At 52.0% G+C, this 22,507-nt stretch overlaps 1 protein-coding gene across 1 annotated transcript in view; it reads left to right on the top strand.

Annotated features, from left to right (window-relative positions):
• The window catches only part of ELMO1 (engulfment and cell motility 1), a 272,460-nt gene extending 250,924 nt beyond the window's left edge, over window positions 1-21,536 (top strand). Inside the window, exons 17-21 of the mRNA XM_016222320.2 lie at window positions 1,204-1,316; window positions 6,390-6,497; window positions 12,518-12,600; window positions 17,325-17,402; window positions 20,943-21,536. Of these exons, the coding sequence (XP_016077806.1) occupies window positions 1,204-1,316; window positions 6,390-6,497; window positions 12,518-12,600; window positions 17,325-17,402; window positions 20,943-21,143 (583 nt within the window). The 3' untranslated portion in view covers window positions 21,144-21,536. The remainder of the gene's footprint in view (window positions 1-1,203; window positions 1,317-6,389; window positions 6,498-12,517; window positions 12,601-17,324; window positions 17,403-20,942) is intronic.
• The last annotated feature ends 971 nt before the right edge of the window (window positions 21,537-22,507 follow it).

The following is a 22,507-nucleotide window of genomic DNA, read 5'->3' as shown; positions in this document are numbered from 1 at the left end:
TAACCCCTCAGTGATGCTTGTCTGCCTCACCACAGTTCCTTCGCCAAGTGCAAGATTAAGGCAAGGTTTTTAAAAAGCGCACAGGTTTGAAAAGACAATAGCCCGACTAGGACATCTGCCTGGCATTCATTTTCAGACCTCCAGTCACCTTTAGAAACTGCAGAGCAGAACTGCAGACTTGCACGGGGTGGGAGGAGGTGAGGAAGCAGGGGAGGGGAATGCTTCCCTGTGTCTTTGGAAAACCTCTGTGACACCAACCAGCTCTTCCAAGGTGGGCCACTGCAGTTTTACATGGGTCCTCAGCGAGCAGGTGACAGCCAGAAACGCAGAGCAGGACGCACCTTGGATGAGCACCTGAGTCCTCCGAGACACCGTGTCTGTCTGTCTTCCCTGCACAGCACTGGCCTCCTGGGGCCTGGACTTGGAATTGCTCTTCACACTCTCTTTGGCCCACCTCTTATTCACCCTCCTTTTACTGATTTACCTGCCCTTAGGTGGCACTAGAGCCCAGCCGGCGTGGCTCAGTGGTTGAGCTTTGACCCATGAACCAGGAGGTGACAGTTCGATTCTTGGTCAGGGCACATGCCCAGGTTGCCGGCTTGATCCCCAGTAGGGGGCATGCAGGAGGCAGCCAATCAGTGACTCTCATCATTGATGTTTCTGTCTCTCTCTCCCTCTCCCTTTCTCTATCTGAGATAAATAAAAACATTAAAAAATATTTAGATAGCATTAGAAGAATATTTGTGAGAACAAAGCCAGTAAAACCACACTTTCCCCACCTGGGAACAAAACCCCAGGGGAAGACGGATGACCCGCAGCTCAGAGCAAGCCCCGAGTTAGGGACATGTGAGCCTGACTCTTGTGTGGCATGGAGTGGTTGGAGAACATAATCGAAGCAAACTTAGTTGACATCTGTGGCTTTGTAAAACAAGAGAAGAAATTTCTCAGGACACTTTGGTCTAGGAAAACATCGCTGAAGCGCCTGGTGCTTCTGTGGGCATCGTGTAAATGTCAGAGGATCTATCGTGTTATTGTAACAGATAAGCCTGTCCCCTGATGCTTCATGAATGATTCTCTAAAGCACGGCTTGGGCGGTGTTGGGGTGTTCGTGAAAAGATCAGCTGCACCCCCTTCGCCCCCTGTACCCCTGCCCACGAAGCCCTGTCCTCGAGGTCTGCTGCGAATATGTGTTTATTTCCACAGGGAGCTCAAGGAGAAGATTCAGCCAGAAATCTTGGAGCTGATCAAACAGCAGCGTCTGAACCGCCTCGTGGAAGGGACCTGCTTTCGGAAGCTCAACTCCAGGCGGAGGCAAGGTGAGTGCCCGGGGCCACTCCAGACCCGGCACGGGTGGCCACGGGGTGGCCTGTGGGAGTCCCAGGGGCATGGCACTGGGTTAAGGGTAGGCCATGCAGTGCTGCTCTCGGGACAGGAATCATGGTCCCAGTAAATTCTGATGCCCTCTGCATCCCCCACGAGAACCAAAGTCCAGAATTCCCACGAGACCCATGTTGCTGAAGGGCTCTTCTGGGCCATTTAGGACCATGAGTTTGCTGGTTGTGGTTCGATGACAGCTAATGTGTGTTGACTGAGAGTCTACCATGTGCCAGGCTGTCACTTCACTTAAGTTAATGCACTTCATCCTCACAATAACCCTGTGAGGGAGCTGCTGGGATTACACCCAGTTTACAGATAAGGAAACCGAGGCACTGAGGTGTTAAGTATGTCCCTCAAAGTCACGGAAGAGCGAGATGCTCCAGCAGCTCGATGGCCCTGACTTACAATGACTCACTGTCTACCAGGCGAGCTGACACTGGATTCCACCTAGAAGTTTCAACACAGATCCCCCCTTTTCTCAACCCCCATACTGGTTCTCTTCCAGGTCAGAATTCTTTTTTTGTTTTGTGTTTTTGGAGATGTAAGTAAGAGTGAACCTAAGTGGCACAGAATCCGTTTTTATAATCTTGCAGAAAAATGTCTGAATTATCTCTATAAACTCTAATCCTGAAATTTCAAGTCAAAATGGGTGCCTTAGACTAGTTCCAGAAGGTGGAAAGCAGTCTCGCTGTTTCTTAGCCAGACAAGTGAGGTCCCTTGATTGCTTTAGTGCTCCCTAGACCTGCTGCTCATTGCAGAGTCGAAGTACTCATGTCACACTGTCCTAGAGACAAAGAGTCAGAAAATAAACCCGAAAAATAAGGTGTGGGGAGGGGTGAAGAGACCGAGGAGCAGCCAGGAACAAGCGTAAGCATCAGCGCCTGTACCAAGAAAAAACATTCGTTATGGCTGGGAGAAACTGGCAGGTATTTTTGAAACGTGATGGGTGCCCTGTCCAGACACGATGTTCACCCACTAATGACAAACGTCATCTCGAGTTTATGCTGAGGCCACCCCTGGCCATTTCCTGTACCGGCTTCGTGCTGAATATTGAGCAAATACAATGATTTCTACTCAAAATCGTACTATGGAATTTCCAAAGCAGAACATCCTTGAGGAATGGAAGCGCAGGTTGTTCCCAGAGGATGGGAGGCTGTGACAATGGACTTCAAGCTGGGCCTCAGGACAGGACAGTGGGCAGAGTCATGAAGGGCTGAGCTAGAGTGGGGCTGAGAAAGGCTCCCCCTGGGAAGAGCAGGGCAGGAGGGAGCCAGCAGCAACCACTGGGCCAGTGGAGGGCGAGTTCACTCCCTCCTTTCCCTGGGCACCTTCATCAGTAAATGCTGTCCCAGGAGGACAGTGCTGGCACGGTGGCGAGGACAACAGCCCTGGAGCTGGATGAAGTGGGTGCAGCCCTGTCCTTCCCCCCCCCCAGCTGTGTGACCCTGGGCAGTTCCCCAACCGAAGCAGAGATGACAGCGCCTGTCCCTAAAGTTCCTGTGAGAAGAAAGCTGATTGTGAGTGTAGCTCTTAGAAACCAATGACAAAGGGACCTGCTATGATTTTAGAAGATCCATTAGGAAAAGAGCAATGGCCTGGGAGTGGGCAGACCTGGTTCTAGGCTTCTCAGCTCTGTGCGTAACCCCCCGGGGGGTGTTAGGCAGGACACGTGACCTCTCCGGACCACAGCTTCCCATCTGTAAAGGGAAAGAACAGGACAAGATGATCTCTTAGTTCTGTTAACCGGATAGTCAACTATATGCCCTGATGTCTTCATTACCCTTGGAAAAATGAGCATTCAGGATATGTCTTCCCCATAATGCGATTTATGAAGTTTTTATTTACTTGACTTTGGGCAAAGGGCACAGAAGTAGGGGGAGGGGGCAAATACACGTACCACCCCCAAATGCCTCCACTAGTACCCAGATGGAACCCCTGGAACCTAATTCAGAGCACTCAACTGGACCTTCCAGTCTTCACCACGAGACCTCCCTCCCTTGCTAGGCTGAAGCAGGTGGGTCCTACTAGGATAATCCTGTCTTTAGATGTCATAACGACAGGTTTGTTTTTTCTTTTGCCAAAGAAATGTTATGTCCCTTCTCTGCAAATTTTTCCAGTTTTTAAACATGAATTACCTAATGAACAAAAAACCATTTACATCTAGATTATAAATGCATTAGTCAGCTCCCTGGGGAGCGTGACCATCTGAGTTTAATATAAAAGCATCCTTGCTAGTGCAGAGGGGAAGCATTTGGGTGTTTGGTAAATGGATTTAAAATCTGGCAACTAGCTCTACATGCTTAAAAATGTATCTGTTAGCATTCCTTAACTAATGTAGAATAGGGATCCCTAAGTTTTTATAATGTGGCCAAGACTCCATAGCTGGTGTGCCAGGGCCAAGCGTGTACCCCAGTCTATGTGACTCCAAAGGTTGGTCAGGTCAAACCACCTTGAAAAGGGTTTGAGGCCCTGGAGTCATCTGCCGCTGTGAAGGGAGACAGCCATCTCTGGGGGGACTCACGCGTACAAAGGATCCGAAATCCTAGTAGAAGTGCCCTGAGAATTGACGACAGTAAAGGCCATCACTTTACCTCCCCAACACTGGGCTCTCGGGCCCTGGGGCCAGCAGCCAGCTGCCAACGGCGGCCTCTGCAGCCAAGACCAAGACGCCCCCTGAGTCCTCAGCAGAATGGATCAGGACTCGGCTCCTGCTGTGCCCTGTGCCTCCCTGAACTCAACAGTGGTGGCTTTTATTCAGCTTGACCATCTCCCCTGAAGACCTGCGAGCCAGCCCCAAACTTGTCTCCGGCCTGGATGATGAAGACAGACAATAAACTGCGCCGTTAATAGAGCCACCTGTGGCCAAGTTCATTAACATTCAATAAAATTTAACATTTCTTTTCGCCCTCGTGATGGAGCAGACAGAGCGCTTCCATCCTTGCGTGAAGGTCTGTGGAACATCACTGCAGGAATTACCGTCGAGGCGGTGATTAGCTCCATAATGAGCCGTGTGACACTGGGAGCAGCTTTAACCAGCCCTGGAGACTCTCTCACCAGGCTCGTTCCTTCAGATACCAGCTTTTTCCTCTGATCCTTCAGAGTGGGGGGCAGGGGGGAGGGAGGGCGGGACGGAGGGGGGAGAGGGAAGGAGAGAGAAATGCGCAAAATTGACTCCATATTTTCAGTTTTTGAGTTTGGGGAATGAAGAGGGGGCTGTTAATGTACTGCCTCCCCGACTGCCTGGAAGACCTGTATATTAGCCCCCGTGTTCTCTTTAAATGCTAGCGAACAGTCTCTGATAATGTTCTCACTGCTTCTTGCTAATTGCTTTTGGTGACACGACCCACTCATTCATTGCCCAGAGGGATTGAGGAACTAGCAACAATCGTGCTGCCTTTCGAAAAGAAAACACGCATTTTTCTTACCATAAAAGAAACTGCAGATCAAGCCACTGCTGGTGGCTAACACCGAACCGGTCTCACCCACAGTGGGCGCTGTGCTGGCCGGAGCCTGAGGCTCTGGTTTTCTTTGGAACAGCTCTACCCCCAGGACAGACCTAACCCAGTGCCACTGCTGCTGATCCTCCCCAGAGGCCAGGGCGCCAGCGCATCCGGTGGACGATGCTGGCCGAGTATCAGCACTCGGCACTGGGTCAAAGCAACCTCCCCCAGCCTCTTCCGTCCCCTTCCAATTGCTGTCATCCACCCCAGACGTCCTGTTTGGTGGAGAGGAGCGACACAGGGCGTTCTGCCCTCCAGCATTTTAGTGGTAGACAGAGAAAGAGGAACTGACATCGGGCAAGTGAAGGGCTGGGCAGAGATCAAGAGGTGGCGAAGCCCTGGGTAGCCTTTTGCATTTCCTTTAAACAAACATCAGCAGCAGCTTTGCGAGGAAGACGGTGGTTTTGCTTCCTGGAACCTGATCAGTAGCCACTGTTCTGAATATAAGCATATGTCGCACCAGGGACCTTCCCTACCCTGACTGCAGGCAGCGCTGCTGAGTCCCGGCCCTTCTTCTTAGACCTGGGGAACAAGGCCCCCACCCTCTCTCGCCTGGTGGCCCCTGGTGGCCTTCGAGCTGAGGGAGCCCCTCGAGCTCCGTGGCTTTGTGTCTGGCTTTCGCCCTGATGACGCCCTGCCCCACCCAGGAGAGTGCTGTGTGCATTGTACCCACTTTGCAGATATTCTTCGGATAAACTTGCCTTGAAAGTACACAGCACATTTTTTTGAAGTCTTACAAATGAGGATAAGTTGTGTACTTCACTCCAAGCTGGATCTGTTCCTACCACTTAATTTTCTTAGAGCTTCCCACCTATATTGAGGGCGACTGGTCTTCCTTGCGCCACACTGACCCTTGGACTTCGGGTTCCCACTAGAAGTAAACTCTAACCCTGTGGCTCACGGCAGCCCGAGAAGTGAGGAATTCCTGGAAGGGGAGGCCGAGCCTTACTCAACGAGAGCAGGGCATCCGGCAGGGCCGCCCCCCGGCTCCCGGGCCTGCCCTCTTTCAGGCTCGCTAGCCAAGCATCGCCTCCGAGGTGGCCGAGGAAGGAGAGCTTCGTAGCAGCTCCGTCCAGCTGGCCTTGGGTCGCCACAGGCCACTTAGACGAGGCGCGAGGTCCTTCCAGGGAGAAGGAACCTCGGCGCCTGTCGCGCCAGGACCCAGGAGCACCTGGATAACTCAGCCAGAGCACAGGCTGCTCCCGTGGAACCACAGTTCCTGTTGCGGGTTACGGGTCAGACTCCCGGCGTGCTCTCCTCCTGGGAGACGGGTAATGGCTGTGAGTTATTGAGGGAGTAACTTTATTTTCTCCCTTTGAAATGCTCTCCCAGAAAAATGACGTTATATATATGTCATATTTTGAAAATTTAGCAGTTCCAGATGTTTTCCAAGCCATCAAATAACTTTTTCTTTCCTCTCATAATCTTCCATCAGAGTTCAGACTCTTTTCAGTCTGTGGACTACCCTGTTCTGACCACACTTGCCTTGTGCGTTTGTGTTTTCCTCTTCAGACAAGTTTTGGTATTGCCGGCTCTCACCAAACCACAAGGTCCTGCACTATGGAGACTTGGAAGAGAGTCCTCAGGGAGAGGTGCCCCACGATTCCTTGCAGGACAAACGTAAGTGGCCCTTCTGTGTGGGAGGCCTGGGTTGGGGCTGCTTGTTTGCGCCCTGGTCGCTAAATATCACACAGCAAATTATCCACCTACGTAAACCCATCCAATGTGTCTCATCTCGTCAGAAGTCCGGGCCTGGGCGTTCTTATGAAGCACCAGACCTTCATGGATTTGGGGTGGGGCCTGAGCAGGGAAGGGTGGGAAAGGAATGACCACGTCCTTTTGAAAGTTAAACCTGGGGCTCAAACGCCCACTTTCCCGTTACTTATCCAGGTGCTGTTTCGCGGAACAAAAACAGCATAAACCTGATTCTGTCCATTGTCCTTTTCAGATGACCTGAAACAGCTTCACAGGAATCGTGTGCTTGATCCCCCCCATATATTTATTATAGTTCAGTGTACCCCGTAATTATAACACAGAGCTAAGGGTAGACTCAAATGTGCTGACTGCTTCAAAGATGTAACGCAGGCCATTAGGACATTTATGATGAACTACATTTGGTTGTTTTCTAAATAGTCCCTGAAATGCATAGTATTTATATTTATTTGCTATTTCTGACCGATGTCTGTTTTAATATATATATTTTGAAGAACCAGTACTATGCTAGATTATTTTAACCAGGTTCCAGGTTTTTGAGACAGTGTTAGTATACACATTAAACCAAGTATTATAGCAACGTTAAAATATCCGAGGCCGATGACTTAGTTAGGAAGAGAAATGAGATGAAATGAACGTAGCCCCAGAAGATATCCCAGGAAGAGAAATGAAAAGTGAGAGAAATAAAGACTCATTTCACAGCCTTTCACATTCACATTGACCCTGCAGTGAGTCCTACACGTGTGACCCAGGTTGAGTGCTCACCCCCAAGTCCCAGCGCCTCACTTCTAGTCACCCCAGGGCCCACGAAAGTCAAATCCGGCCTTCCTCCCTCGAAGCTCGTGGCCGTCAAAGGCAAAAATAGACCAGCAGTGGAAAATTCCTGACATGTCCAGACTCTGCTGACATATCAGGCAGACAGCCCCTGGCCCCACATCCCTCCCACCAGGTTGACAGGCTCCCGTCACTCCCACTGAACGCTAGACGCTCTTGCTTTTCAGCCCCGGAACATGCTCTCTTCCTCCAGCTTAAAAATGGGGCCGCGAGGCCTTTGTAGTGTCATTTAGCTCAGAAATCAGCCTCCTTCCAGCCTCCCAGTGCTATTGCTGGCACAGTTCATGGGAAGAGAAGACAATTGCAGCCTTTCACTATGGAGTCCGGGGCAGTGTCTACATGGGCATCCAGGCCTCTGTCCTTAATGAGGACCCTCCCTTCAGGTCTCAGGAAACATTCTCTGTCCCACCATGGACAAGCTAGACCGTGGTTCTCAGAGGATGGGCCTCAGACCAGCAGCATCACCTGGGCAGATGGGCTGGCCACGGTGGTGGCAGAGCGCCCCAGAGCTGCAGATCTCCTAAAGGCTTTGCTGGTGGCCACCGAGTGATGCTGATTCTGGAAGGAGCTGCATCCGTCTCCTCCGCCAGCGGTTCCACAATTCCCGTCCACCACTTTTCTCTGCTGCCTTTAAATCCAGTCAGTCAGAGTTTGAAAGAGCCGCTTGGTAACAATTTACCCACTGCCATCTAAACCAGGAGCCCATGCTGTGCAGGGGTGTGTGGGGGGTGATATTACATCTGTGTGCACCCAGGGAGGGGGCGTATTTGTGTAATGGTGTCAAATGAAGCTGCCGTGTGCCCGAGCTGGAGAGGGCCCCGCCTCGGAAACTAAGTTTGCTGCCTCGGGCCTGCTACCTGGTTTGCTCGTGATTTTAATTACATGTTTCCGCCTAGACCAAAATAGCCCCTAAAAGTCAGAACCTTCATGCCACCCGAGGGACGAGTCCTGCCCTGATCACTGTCAGGTGCCACTGCTCGCGCCGGGGACCAGGGGGCATTGCCTTCCGCCCCCCAGGTTCATCAGCACTGAGCGTTGAGGTGCCGGGGAATCGGTGCAGTGGAATCATCTTCCCACAAATGTGCGTGAGGATGGCGAGACCTCCTTAGCTGTCTTCATCCCTGAGGGTCTGGGGAATCGCCCTCTCGCATTCGTTTTGTTTGACAGGACAAAGGGCCATTAAAAAATCCGTGTCTCCTTCCATGGCCTAGCCCCGCATCCCGCCCGCCAGGTTGCCAGGCTCCCATCACCCCCACTGAACACTAGACTCTCTTGCTGTTCAGTCCCTGGCCCCTCAGTGCCTCCCTTTGAGAGAATCTAGGCCAGTGCTCTTCACTCCCACATCAGAGGGGCTGGGGAGAAAGCTCCCCACACATAGGCGATTAAGCCCATTACGGAAGATGAGAGGAGCAGCTGGGACAGCAAAGCAAAGTGGGCCATTTGGGTCACTGATGCATGCTGAATAATTCAGGTCCCCGGTCTACAGAGAGAACTAACTTTGGTGACTGACAATGAGAACAATTTCGTATAACATTTATTGAGTGCTTACTATATGCCAGGCACTGTGCTGAGAACTGTACATAAATTATCCTCTTGACAACCTGAAGAGGTAGATATCACTGCCCTTGTTTTACAGATAAAGCATAGAGAAAGTAAGTGACTTTTCAAAGTCACATGCTAGTAAATGGTAGACAAAGATCTGAATACAGCCATCCAGCTGCGTGGCCCAGCCTTTGCCCTCTGCTCTGCTGCCTAGAGTAAAAGCCAGCTGTGATCTTGGCTCCCACCTCAGGAGTCAGTCCTGGGAGCAACCGTCTGAGAGAGATGTTGTAATTCCACATTGCAGCCGAGGAAGCTTAGGCTCCCAGAACGTAAGCCCAGAGTGGTGTAGTGGGTAGGTGGGTCTGGATTTCAAACCCAGGCTCTGGGCTGCCAAAGGCACAGCCCTTCCCACCAACTTAGAGACCAGTTCTTTACTGAACTGTGCTGGGATCCGGCCGTCCCTCCTCCTCCGTAACTGTGCCACAGGAGCTGCGCACATAGCAAGTGCCCCCGGCTTACCAGCTACTTCCTGAGGTGATTTCTGCCTCACCTTAGCTCCCAGCGGTGAAAACTAAAATTAGTTTTATCATGGTGACCGTATTTACTTTTGCAATGTTATTTTTGTTTTAAATCGCAATTAAAGTTCCTTCTATAGGTGTTAGCAATCAGAGTTCCCTGAACATATCTGAAGTGATAACCACATCTGGGGCTGTTTTTGGCATGATTGGTGTGCCGGCACCTTCCAAACACAGGGAGAAATCATGACCTACCAAGGGAGCATAGAGGGGAAGAGAGAACAGAGCCCCAGCTCTGTCCCCACTGGCTATGTGACTTCGCATACTGTATTTTCTGTGTTTAGGTCTCAGTCTTCCCATCTATACAATGGGAGTGTTGAATTAGATCATCTCAGTCCAGCTCAAAATGAAGAAAGCAGAGAAAGAAATGAAGCCATTCCCAAGGATTTAGAGTTGAGGGATAGGGAGCCAGCAGTGACCGCCCTGTTCTCACCCTGGGCCCCACTTCTGTATGCTGCACTCCCCCCAGGAAAGACCTGCTGGAAACTCTTGCCTGGCTTTAACGTAATCACGAGCCGCCTGCTGCCTCCTCGGGGTGCAGATTCCACAGACATGAGTCTGGTTCTGCTCAGAGCAGTAGAGAAGGCGGCATTTCGGCCCTTCTGATGCCTGATCTTCCAGTGCATCGAGAGGCAAACTATGCAAAGAACAACCTTTAAAAGCCATGGTGTATTTTTAGAATTTCGTGTTTTCCTTTTAGCCATAATCCTGTGAGTAATAGGCGGCTTGTCTCCTTGACAGGGACAATGTATGTAAAAATATTAAATATGTACTTTCCACGAGGTGGAAAAGTGCCTGTTCTCCCCTGGAGCCTTCTCATTCGAGATTCTGAAGGCTGCTCCCACGATAGAATTTATGTTAATCTTGTCCCATTTCATCTGATGGCTTCCCAAAGCCAAGGGCTAGCTTACTATTTATAGATTACAGATGCTCCCTGTAGTTCATTGACCACGTTATAGATTATGCAACAGAAGACTTTCTGCTTCTGAGGTACTCGTGACTCCCACTCCAGCTGAAGCTTGAGAAGGTTTTCTGAGTTGGTATGTTAATTATGTGAGATTCACTTCAGTGGTGGATTTTCCATTGAAAAGTAAATGCGACTTCCCAAAGCTCCTAAGTGTCCCCCTTCTAGCATCATAATTAGGCAGCCAGACAGGCCACTGAGGGGAACAGGGCTGATGGTTGGTTATGGAAATGGATTTGAGGAGAGCTGAGGTTCATGGTTATAGTCAACAGTAGGTTCGGGAATCACAGGAACGGACTGCAGGGCAATGTCAATTCAAAGGAGAGAGTTAGAACTGGAAGGGGATCCAAGGTGAGGGGTTAAGCCATAGGCTGAACTGCTACATGCTGCAGGAACAAGCAACCCAAAATCTCAGTGGCTTAGGACAACAAGGGATCGTGTCCCACGCCTCACGTTACGTAACTGATATGGGCTGTCAAAGGACCGCTCCACACAGTCACTCAGGGACAGGGACCGGGCTGCCTGGCCACCCCACCGCGGGCCATCCGAATGGAGCACGTGGCCTGTTCAGTTTCTGCAACTGGGGCAGGGGCTGGTGGGCGTGGACCTCTCACTGCCTCAGCCAGTTAGAGAGACTGGCCACTTCCTCTCTCGTCTCATTGGCCAGAACTAATCACATGGCCCCAACGGGTTGCTGGGAAGCATAGTCTTCCATATGCCTGGGAAGAAAGGGAAGCCAGATATAAGTGAGTACAAATAACGTCCACCAAAGGGGTGTCAAATCGGGACTGGGAGGTGAGGAGCAGCCCCGTGGGACACAGTGGGGGTGCAGATTCCCAGGGGAGTCCCTTGCAGCCCCCCTCCTCTCCAGGGCGGGAGAGTCCCAGGAGTGCCCACAGATTTGCACACGGGTCTTAGCTATTTTAGGGTACCTGGAACGTTAGCTCTCGAGGCCCTTCCTGCTGTACCGCTCTGATCGTCTACGTGTTTTCTAGTTCTCTAAGTATGAGCCCCGCAACCCAGTTCCCCAGTGAAAGCGTGTGAACTTAATGATGACATTTCCCCTCGTGTCCATCATTAGGGGAACGATTACTAGGGAGACTGCTGATTGATCACTTAGGAATTCTGCTCTCAAAGCTTCTGCAGGTCCTAAATGAGACTTGCAGCCACTTATGCGACAAAAGGTTAGGAATTGGAGAGGGATGGACGGGTGACTTTGAATTATTTTTAAGGTTCCAAACCGTCCAACTGCCTTCTCTCTCTCTCTCTGATTATTTTAACAAAACGTTTTAAGTGCACAAGCCCTTCCAGCTCTTGTATCTCCTTCCAAGTCCTGAGTAAGGCGTGAGATAACATCTCTTCATCTAACTGCAAGAGAAATACCGGCGACCATCTCCCTATCAGGGCAGAGTGTTCCCTTCTCGGAGTTTCGTTTGAAATAGGGCCATGCAGCCGGGCTCCCCGAGTCGTGGTGGGAAACGAGATGGTAGAGAGGGGGGAGGGCAGTGAGTGCTCAGGACTCCTTAGAATCAAGCACATGCTCTGTGGTAGCGCTGCTCCTGGGTATCCAAAACTCAGAAACGAAACAGAAGTAGGTACCTTAGCGAGAGATACTGACCTATGCGGAGCACTTGGCGCTGTTTCTGGACAGTCTTCCCGACATCAGTGTCGGTTCCGCTATTACTGAACGACTCCTGCTCCCCCTAATCCCACCCCTTTCCCACGACTGTGATGGGAGTTTTTCAGGTACTCGTTTTAGTGAATGAACCAACTTCTGCCTCTCCCGGTAGATTTTTCTCCCCAGGGATGCTTCTTGGCCGGATGTAAGGACGTATTTTAGTTCCCGAGTCCTGGGGCACTGCCTGGCTTCTCTCCCTCCTTTCAGCTCTCGCCTCTGGCCGTCATTTCTGGGAGCGCCGGGGCCAGCAGGCTCCACGCTCAGTCCTGCTCCTTTATGGACACCTCCGCTTCCACCTGGTGACGTCACTTTCGTTTTCTTTTATGACTTGCAGTGCCGGTGGCAGACATCAAAGCAGTGGTGACGGGGAAGGACTGCCCTCACATGAAAGAGAAAGGTGCCCTTAAACAAAACAAGGTAAGGCTTCCGAATTCGGGCCAGTGGCTCGGCCTGCAGTGCGGTGGGCGGTGGGCCCAGCCTCCCTGCCTTAGCGGCAGCGTGTGAGTGTGTGTGTGTGTGTGTGTGTGTGTGTGTGTGGCTGCACACCTTTCCTTCCTGATTCCTTCTACACCCCTCAGCCTTCTCTTTCCTCCCACCGATCATGCGTCTAACCCCCGCCATCTCTTCCCCTCTCTTGCATGTTTCTAGCCCTAGGAACCGCCCTCTCACTGTTGCCGCTCAGCCTCCGAGCCTCCTCTGCCGGTTCCCACCCATTCCCTGGGCCTCCCCCAGTGTCCGGTGATGTTTATATCCCTCCCCCAGCTCCCTCCCCAATCTCTTTCATTTTCTCCCGCTGTTACCACCTTCTTAGTAGCCTCCCCGGGGTCCCAGTGAGGCAGGGACCAAATGACTCAGAAGGTCTTAGACGATGTTGAAGGCCCTGATGTCCGTCAGCGTCAGGGGGAGTCCTGTGAAGGAGCTGAAACCCAGCTTCAGGGAGAAACAAAGAGCCTTTCAGATAAACAAACACTGAGGGGACTCATTGCTGTCATTCATTCCACTCTCCATGTGCCACAGTCACGTGGCACACTGTTACTATTGCTACTTTAAACAAAATTACCTTTTACAGGGATTGATAACAAAAATAAGTATTTTTATTTCACCTTCATTTACTCTGTCTCCGATGCACCTCTTTCTGTATGTGGATCCAAGTTTCCGAACTATTATAATTTGACATAAGAGGAGCTGCCATCCCCCACGTCCCCGAATCCAGCTTCTATTTTTCCAATGTGATCCGTGGGCCTGGAATGAGAAGCAGATTATACTAGAAGCTGATGTTCTAGCGTCGGCTTGAAAACCCTGGTCTTAACCAAAAAGCCTTTTATCCAGATTTACTTCACTCATCATTCATTTGGCGACTGTACCGAGTATGTTGTTTACACCAGGCCTAAGCCAGGTCCTGGGAACCCAAAGATAACCAGGACCTGGGCCCTGGCCCTGGGTGGCTGGCAGATGTAAGGCTTCCGTGTCGACATGCAATTACAGTCCAGCGTTGCCTATTTTTACAGTGAACTTGAACGCAGGGCGCGCCTGGGAGACTTGAGAAAGGCTCAGGGAGGAAAAGCTGCCTGCGCTGGGTTTTGAAAAGGAATCGACCAGGTGGAGAAGTGAGGGGACAACTTTCTAGGGGGCAGAAGGAGTATGTGGAAAGGCAAGGGGCCTTTCACCATGTGGAAGAACCGCTTCCAGGTGAGACAGTGAATTCAGAATAAAGGATTGGTGGGGACAGAGAGAAGAGCCTGGGCTGCGCTGGCGCCAGCAGCGAGAGCTGCCAGGAGAGGGCAGGTCCTCTCTTGTTATATACTATGAGGGTGAGTGAATTTTACCTTCTGAAGGAAGCTCACGTTCATAGGGACAGAGACCAGCAGTAATTACTACGGCTATGAAATCTATTTCTAAGGCCATGTAGCTCACACACATGCACACACGCCAAGTTCTGTTCTGTATCTTCGATGAAAATGCTTTGCCCTCAGGATGACCTGGACAAATGGGGGAGAGCCAGCATAGCTAAAGCGATTACTGGCCACAACGGCCAAATGAGGCGAGTCACCCCAAAACAAGATGCAGAGTGGCAGCCAACACCGTGCACTGAAAATATGTTGTATAAAACTCTACTCTTGTATCCATTCAGTCCATCATTTGGACCCTGGGAGATGACAGTCCCAGAACCAAGGCACCATGCTGCCCAGAATTTCTCTGAGCATCCCCCGACCCAACGCACCTCGTCTCAGGTCCCAGGGTCGGAAGGTAGAGCACGAGGTCGGAGGCCCTGGGCAAAGGAGGAGTCTTCAGATCCTCCTGCCTCTACCCCCAGAACTCCCCCATCCTGGGCCTTCCTCCACGCGATGAGGTGGGACCTGTGAATTAGTGGGACAAAGGATGGAGATTAGCCGCTCCTGGACATAAGATTTCACTGAATTAAACCCGCAGGGAATAAAAGACCTTGGGTGGTGAGCAGCAAAGCCTAGAGCCTCAGATGTCTGTGTGAGTGTTGTGGCATGTGACAAGAAGCCCCGGAGGGGGACACTGCCCCAGATCCATGACAGTTACTCCCCCCCTCCTGGCGCCTCTCTCCCTCCCAGGCAGTCTGGACAGGTGGCAGCTTCTGAGGTGTTAGCCCGAGAGGTGTTGCCGCTCAGCTTGCGTGCGGAAGAGCTGACCTCCACTGACAATTCAATGACAACAAGCCAGGGACATCAATAAAACTCATTATAAGTGATAGCAGCCTTTGAGACAGGCGTGCAGCTCAGAGAATTAATTCCTCCCACCCCTCCCAGGCAGCTCCGTGAAATGAGAGTGGGGATTGACATTCTCATGAATCCCCCATTTCTTGCCTGCGTTTATCAGGAATCTGGGTCATGACACGCCCCTCATCCGTGTCTGCACTTTGTGTCTCAGAAGGGCAGAGCCCTGAGTCTGCAGGGCCCCCTTTTCCTTGCCTGTGCCCCTGCACAAGTGGCAGCATCATCACGAGGATGACCACACTGACACTGTGGTCTCAGGTGACTTCGGCACCAAGTCAAGAGGCCGAGTTTGGGCTCTCGTGGTGTTTACACCCGTGTCATTGGCGGCGCAAAGCAGTGTCAGCCCAGACATCAGGTCACAACCTTCACCTTTTCCCACTGACCTGCCAGGGTCACCTGGGGCTGCTGTACCACACAGAGTGTTCGCTCACAGGCAAAGCCCTGTCCTTTCTCTCCAGTGTCTCGGGTGTGAGTCCAAGTTTTCCTAATGAATGAGAGTAATATTAATAGTCATCGTTTACATCCATGTCCCTAGTCTGAAAATATTTTTACGAATATGTGAGATTAGAGCTTAACATTTTATTGAAAAAAAAAGTTTTACGTTTTTTGAAAGATCGCCTGTGATCCCAGAACCTGAATGTAATTACTTTCATTTCACATTTCACCGCCGGCCCTGCCCACAGGTGGACAGTCATACTGGTGAACGACTGTAAATAATGTTCATTTCTCCTGCTTTTTCCACTGAAGGTCAGAGCCTCATAATTATCCCATTGAATAGCTGGCCGAATGTACGTGTCTGGGTTGCTTATTTGTGGTTTCTTTAATGGTTTACCCACGGAAGGGAGGAACGTATTTAGTACCACGTCTTATGTTCTTTGCTTTTCAGTGTATGTGGGAATAACTCCGGGAGAGGGATTCCTTGTTCTTGATGGGAATTGCCCTACTGGTATTTTTAAAAAGGATCACACCAGTTTGGGGCACCACTAGTTGGAAGGACCCATGAACATTTTTATCATAAACTAAAAGACCTGAGAGACACGTCAAGCTTAACGGAGAAATTGGTTTCGTTGGTTTGTTTGGGTGAGCTCTTTTTAATACCGTCGGTGCCCACTGGGCAGCCCTGAATGGGCCTAAGGAAGAAAACCACAAAAGGGAGAGAAGCGAGGTCTTGCAGAATCGCTGCCACCCGTGGCCCGCCTCCTGCCCTTCCCTTGTTTCTGTTCCTGGCAGGTGAGGGGCCGTGAGGGAGTGAGATGCTGGTAGGTCAGGCTCAGAACAGGAGCTGCTCCCTCCTGGCAAGGGCACAGCTGGAGGTGAGCCAGTCGCCAGTGTGCCCCCCAAGAGGCACAGGTCGCCCGATGGTTGACTGTGTCAGGAGAGGCAGCCGCTCTCGCCGAGCCCGAGTTCTCTCTGGAAGACTCCCCGACCCTCTGAAACCCTGAACCCGGGGGCATTGACCCCCCCCTGCTGCCTCCATCTTCTCTCTGGGGCATTCCCCCTGGGATGCTGGCCGGGGCGAGCTCTGACAGCTGCTGGGGTAGAGCGTGAGGTGGGGAGATCTGCCCCTAAGGAGGATGCCTGGAGGGCACTGACTGGGGGGGGCTCCTGGGTCACAGCTGGGGGAGAGGGGCGGTCACCCGCGGTGCCTGAGGAAGACAGCAGGAAGGTAGGCTAACGTGTGCTACAGCATGCAGAGCCCCATGTGGACACGCACGACACTTCCCCTCCAGAGTAGGGGCCGCTGGGGTGCTGAGACGTGTCATCCAAGGGCTGTGTCCTGTGGCTGCTCAGACCAGCAGCATAATCGCTGTGCTCATATTGCACAGCGCAGACGACCTGAGAAGTGCATCTCAACACACGTATTAGACATGACACCAAGTGTCTCCACCGAGGTCGCTCAGCTCAGTGAAATGACAGTGTCCCTTAGTCCCTGGTCCTTTGTGTCTGGCTCATCGTGTCCGCACTCAGTAGACGCTCGCCAGCGAGCGAGCCCAGGTGTCCTGGCATTGGGCGCATGCCCCCCTCTGGCGGCTGTAGGATAAAGTCTAGGGTCTGTGTGGCCTTTGCTCTATAGTAGTTCAAAGATCAAGGGGCAACCTGTTACCTAAAGATACGAGTCCACCCAAAACCTCGTTGCCTGCCATGTTTTGGGAAATGTATGCCCCTGTGAGCATCTGTCCGTCTGTCTGGAGGGACTGAAGGCAGAGCGGCCCTAGTGCTGCTGGGTGGGAGGTTTACAGCTCGTCAGGGTCTCCCTGGAAGGGGATGCTGGAGAGGAGAGGCACGGCCCTGGGCGCTGCGGCCTTGGGCCGCTCCTGGGACCGCTGCTTCTCTGGACACAGGCTGAGCCCTGCTCTGGGCCCGTTTTCCTGATGGGGGTTTTGCCGTCTCCCGTAGGAGGTGCTCGAACTCGCCTTCTCCATCTTGTACGACTCCAACTGCCAACTGAACTTCATCGCTCCTGACAAGCATGAGGTACGGGGCTCGGTGGGGTTCACTGACAAGGGAATGTCACGTTTTCTCTAGAAAAAAACAGCAGGAGAAAAATATTGGAAAGAAAGAAATTTTGTTTAAAAAAAACAAGCCTGCCTGAAAAAAATCAAGGAACATCTTGTTGACTTGGAATAGAATGGAAACCTCCTGAAACACTGCCAGCCCCTCACTAGCTCGATTCAGAGTCCATGATAAAGAAATAGAATGGCCCCGCCCGTGTGCTCAGTGGGTGGGAGTCGTCCCAGTGCAGAGAGGTCGCCGGTTCGAGTCCCGGTCAGGGCGCATGTCGCGTAGCCGGCTCCATCCGCACCCAGCAGGGGGCGTGCGGGAGGCAGCGATGGATGTTTCTCATCACTGTTCCTGTCTCGCTTTCCCTTCCTCTTTCTCTAAAAAAATCAATAAACATACTTTTTTAAAAGGAAAGAAAATATACAGATGCTTAAGATTCCTCAAGGGCGTCACTGTTACCCCAGATGAAGACCTGCCCTGGGTGCAGCTGTGGAGGGTTCATTGACTGTTTAGTTTCTGGTCAGGACTTTCCCAAGATAAACTTGTCTCTATTCTTTAAAATACTTTATATACCTGAAACTAATACAGAATAATGTTGAATGTAAACTGGAATTGAAAAGTAGGGTTTAAAAAAACATTTGCTAAAGGAGGTTTTCTGCCATGTTTCTTGAAATTATTTCGAGAGGTGTAGGGCTGTCTCTGCTCTTGGATTTTATTTCTGAGATGCTGTTATTTCTTTTTGACATCTTGTTATATGTATAATTTGTTTCTCTTCTTGAGGCACGCTGTCAGCTATATTTAAAATATTTAGCATAAAGCTAGGAAAGTGCATCTAGAAGACAAAGTAGCAGCGATGGTTGATTTAACTTTTTCCCTGTAAGCCCTCACTTTAGACGACACCCGTCAGACTTTCGTCCTGCGTGCGGCTGCGTGAATGGCTTTCAGAGAGCCAGGGAACGTTTTCTGAAAATCCGACTTTTGTTCCCCGCTCCCCCTAGGAGGCTCAGCTCATTTGGAAATTATTCAGTATCTGGCTTTTTTCACTGGTTTGAAGCTTTGAATAAAACCATACATCCCAGAGAGAGGGAAGTTTAGATGCAAATCCTGCCTTTAGGACGGTGCTTAAATAGCAGCCTGTGCTCCTTGACATTTCGCTCGCAGGAGGGCATGACTTTGTCTCCATCTTCCTGAAAATAGACTCTGTGCCCTACTGTTTCTCTTTTGAAACAAAATTGTGGTTGCACACAGGCCACGTATTCAAGATGTACACAGCAGTGTGGACAGCCACCCAAAGAGTAGGGGGCCGCCAGGCCTGCATTCATCCCTGTCGCCCGTGATGGAGTGAGGAGGAAAATGCTGAGTGCTTGTGAGCGCTTTTCATTTCCTCAGATCACTCTCACATCTATTACCTCACCTTCTGACATCATCACTCCATAAAATAGGAAGATTGATTTCCGATACCCTCGTTTATCAAGTGAGGAGAGAGACACCTCCCCGAGTGGAGCACCTCAAGAGCAGTAAAGATAATAGTAACTATAACTATTCGATGCTTTTCATACTTCCTCTCACTTAATTTTCATCTAAAACTCCAAAAGAACACACTGATAGTATCCCCATTTTATTACAGAGGGAAATGAGGCACAGAGAGGTTAAGACACTTGTCCCAGGTCAAACAAGTCATAAGTGACAGAGCTGGGATTTGAACGGCGGGCGTTTTGCTCCAGAAATCCCTCCTCTCTGCCTCCTGCACCATGTCGCTAGGAAGCGAGGAAGAAAGCAGGACCTGAACTCACAATTCCTGCCCGTCACGGAGCCTCAGCCGTTATCAACTCGTGGCCAGCCTGGTTCCATCTGTCCACCCGCACCCAGCAGCCACCCCCACGCATTGTTTTTGAAGCCCATCCAGATACCGTATCGTGCTGTTTATAAGAATTCCTACGTGCATCTCTAAATCATAAATAGTCCATTTTGAAACTTAACTACAATACCATCATCACCTCCAATTTCATAAATTTTTTTGGTACAAAACACAGTTTTATTCATTAATAACCCCGGTGTACCTCTGTCCGCGCTCTAGGCCACACCTGTTTCTCGGGTCCATCCCGGGCTCGTAGGGGAGTCACCAGGTTAGCACAGCAGCAGCTGTCCCCGAAGGCAGTGCCGGCATTGCGGAGGGAAGCAGGCCCCTGGGGAAGCTTGCACGGCCCCGGATGGGGATTGCTGGCAGGAGCCCCGCTCCGCGAGGCCCGGCCGTGCTGCTGTCCGGCTCAGGAGGTGGCACTCTTGCTCCGGGTGACAGTCACTCCTCTCAGACTCACCCACAACATCACAGACGAAACGCTGCCGGTCCCTCTCGAGCTTCCACACTTAGAAACTGGCTCTGTAAAAAGCTCCCTGCCCCAGGAGTCCCAGCGCACCCGTGGGCCCCCCTGGCTGGAGCGGGAAGGATGGAGACGGGTGGGAGGCTGGTCGGGCTCAGTTTTAAACAGTGAAGTCACCGCTAGTCACGTGGAGCCGGGGGAAAGCCCTGCTGCAGCCACCGCCGAAGCCCTGAGGCCCCAGAGAGCGGGCTCCTGCCGCCCCTCAGCCCAGGGACGTGCTCCGAGCTGGGCCGGCCAGTGTGGCCCTGGAGCTGCGGCCCGCCCACCGCAGGGTGGACCCGGGCCCGCCCAGCCCGGCGCCCCGCACTGTCGCTGCCCCGCCCCACTCCCTTCCATGCACCCACACCCCCTCCTGAGTGGCATCCGTGGGACACTCCTCCTCCACCTTTCGTGTCCCCTCTAGACCCTCCTGGCCATCGGGGTCCAAACTGAGCGCTGTACTGTCCTGGCCCATGGCTCCCGATACTCAGACAGCCGCAGGGACACCGCCCAGGGCCGACGCAGGACGAGCCACTCTGATGGCAGGTGTGCCCCTCAGCACGCCATTCCGTCCTCCGATGTCTCTTCTCTGCTGAGCAGTTCTGCCGCCTTCCACCTCAGCCTTGATGTCACCTGGCCTTTGGTTCAGGCCTTTATCTAGTAAAGCTTTGACATGTCCCTATGTCACTGGGTCTTCAAGACAGACAATGGCTAAAAGGACAAAGGCTGTGCATTCGCTCCTAGGGTTTTGTACACGGTGTTGGCCGTCACCACCGCCTCGCGAAGACTGCTGGAGGCTGCGTAACATTCGGTGGGACCTTCTAAGTGACAGTCTAAGTGACAAGGTGCCAGCTGTGTGGCCCCCAAAGTGGGTTATTCCCTCTTGGATCTGCCTGTGCTCCTGAGGGCTGCTGCTCTAGGTAGCAAAGTTTGGCCACTATCACTGTCCAGTTTTATGTCTAAATTCCACCATATACAGTCAGAGATGACAACAGGAGTGCCAACGGTATGGAGATGTTGGGAATGTCACAGCTAGTGATGCAGGCAGAGCACTTGGCACAGAGCCTGGCACATGCTGAGTAACCAGTTAGCTATTGTCGCTCCCCTTTAAAGTGTCATCGGTAGTCATCAATGTCCCCTCCTTTCCCCCCAGTACTGTATCTGGACGGACGGGCTGAACGCCCTGCTGGGGAAGGACATGATGAGCGAGTTGACACGGAACGACTTGGACACGCTGCTCAGCATGGAAATCAAGCTCCGCCTCCTGGACCTGGAAAACATCCAGATCCCAGACGCACCCCCTCCCATCCCCAAGGAGCCCAGCAACTATGACTTTGTCTATGACTGCAACTGAAGCGGCTGGCCCCGAAGCGACCCCCGAACCCGGAAAACCTCGCTGCCGGAGAGGAGAGAGCGCGCCCACGCCTTGGAGTCTCTCGTGCTAAGGGAAGCTGTGGCCCACCCTTCCTTCGGCCTCGCCTCCAGCCCCGCCGTTCCTCTGCCCCCACCTGGCATCTCGCTCACCGCCCTGATTCTGTTTCTAGACGCCATTGCTTTAGGTTGCCTCCCGTTGCTGCAGCCTACTGGTGGGACAAGAGCAAAACCAGCCACCAGTAAGCGCCAGAGGGCCCCTCCATCCCGAGGCCCCGCGGGCACATCCTCTCTCCTGGAGGATGGAAGCCAGCAGCTCTGGTCTGCCCCAGCCAGCCCGCCAGCCCGAGGGAGCGCCCCAAGCAAGGCTTGTGTCTTCAAGAAACAGCCCAGCTACTTGCGAAGACCAAGCGCCACCGCCTCGTTCCCTGTCCCTAGAGTCAGCTCCCACCGCCAGTCCCGTGTGAACTAAGTCTGCTTTCAGATCCGCGCCCTCCTCTGTCCCCGCCTCTGCCTGGCCCTGTTCCTTTCTGGTCCCAAGAGCAGCAGCTACGCGCTCATCCCAGTTCTCAACAGCCTTGGGTCCCCAGACACAGTCCACAGGTCCCCTGCCCACTTCACGTCTGCACTGTGACCTTGACCCACCGCCTCTCTTCACCAGCTAGTCTTGGGTTCCCTCCCCCTGGCCCAGCCCGCACCTGCCTCCTTCACGTCCACACACCCAGCCCCTTAGCTGAAAGCACAAAAGGTAGTCTTCATGCTCCATCCCTAATACCCAGGGCCCACAGGCCTCTGCGGCAGACGGCTGCTATCTGAGGGGCGGGTGTTACCTTCTCCTGGGGGCGGGGGCGGGCTGTCTGCTGCAACACGGGCTCCATAAGACGGGCAAGGTGTCAGGCATCCAAGTTTACATCACTGTAATTATTACAGGTGTTGACAGTTTGCAAGGGTTTGGGGTTGGTTGGTTGGTTTTTTTTGTTTTGTTTTGGTTTTTTTGCTTTGTTTTTGTACAAAAGAGTCTAACATTTTTTGCCAAACAGATTTATATTTAATGAAAAGAAGAGATACATAAATGTGTGTACTTTCCAGTTTTTTTAATTATTTTAATCCTAAACATCGTCCTGAGAATAACATTCCCTCCAACATGCTGTGGAATAAAATTAGTTGTGATGAGTCGGGGAGCCGGTGTGTTGATGTGGTGACTTAGGTTCCTGCTACTCAGTCTTCAGGGTCACCTGCGAGCCCATTAGAAAGGCACCATCTTTGGCCCCACGCAGACCCGCAGAATCGGGGGTTCATGGACGTTAACTAAGAAACGCCGGCCTTGGGGCCTCGGTCACCGTAGGC

This window comes from Miniopterus natalensis, chromosome 10 (genome assembly GCF_054644295.1).
Source record: "Miniopterus natalensis isolate mMinNat1 chromosome 10, mMinNat1.hap1, whole genome shotgun sequence".
Classification (NCBI taxonomy): Eukaryota; Metazoa; Chordata; class Mammalia; order Chiroptera; family Miniopteridae; genus Miniopterus; species Miniopterus natalensis.
The sequence above is the reverse complement of the archived record's forward strand: the minus strand, read 5'-3'. Positions and strand labels throughout refer to the sequence as shown.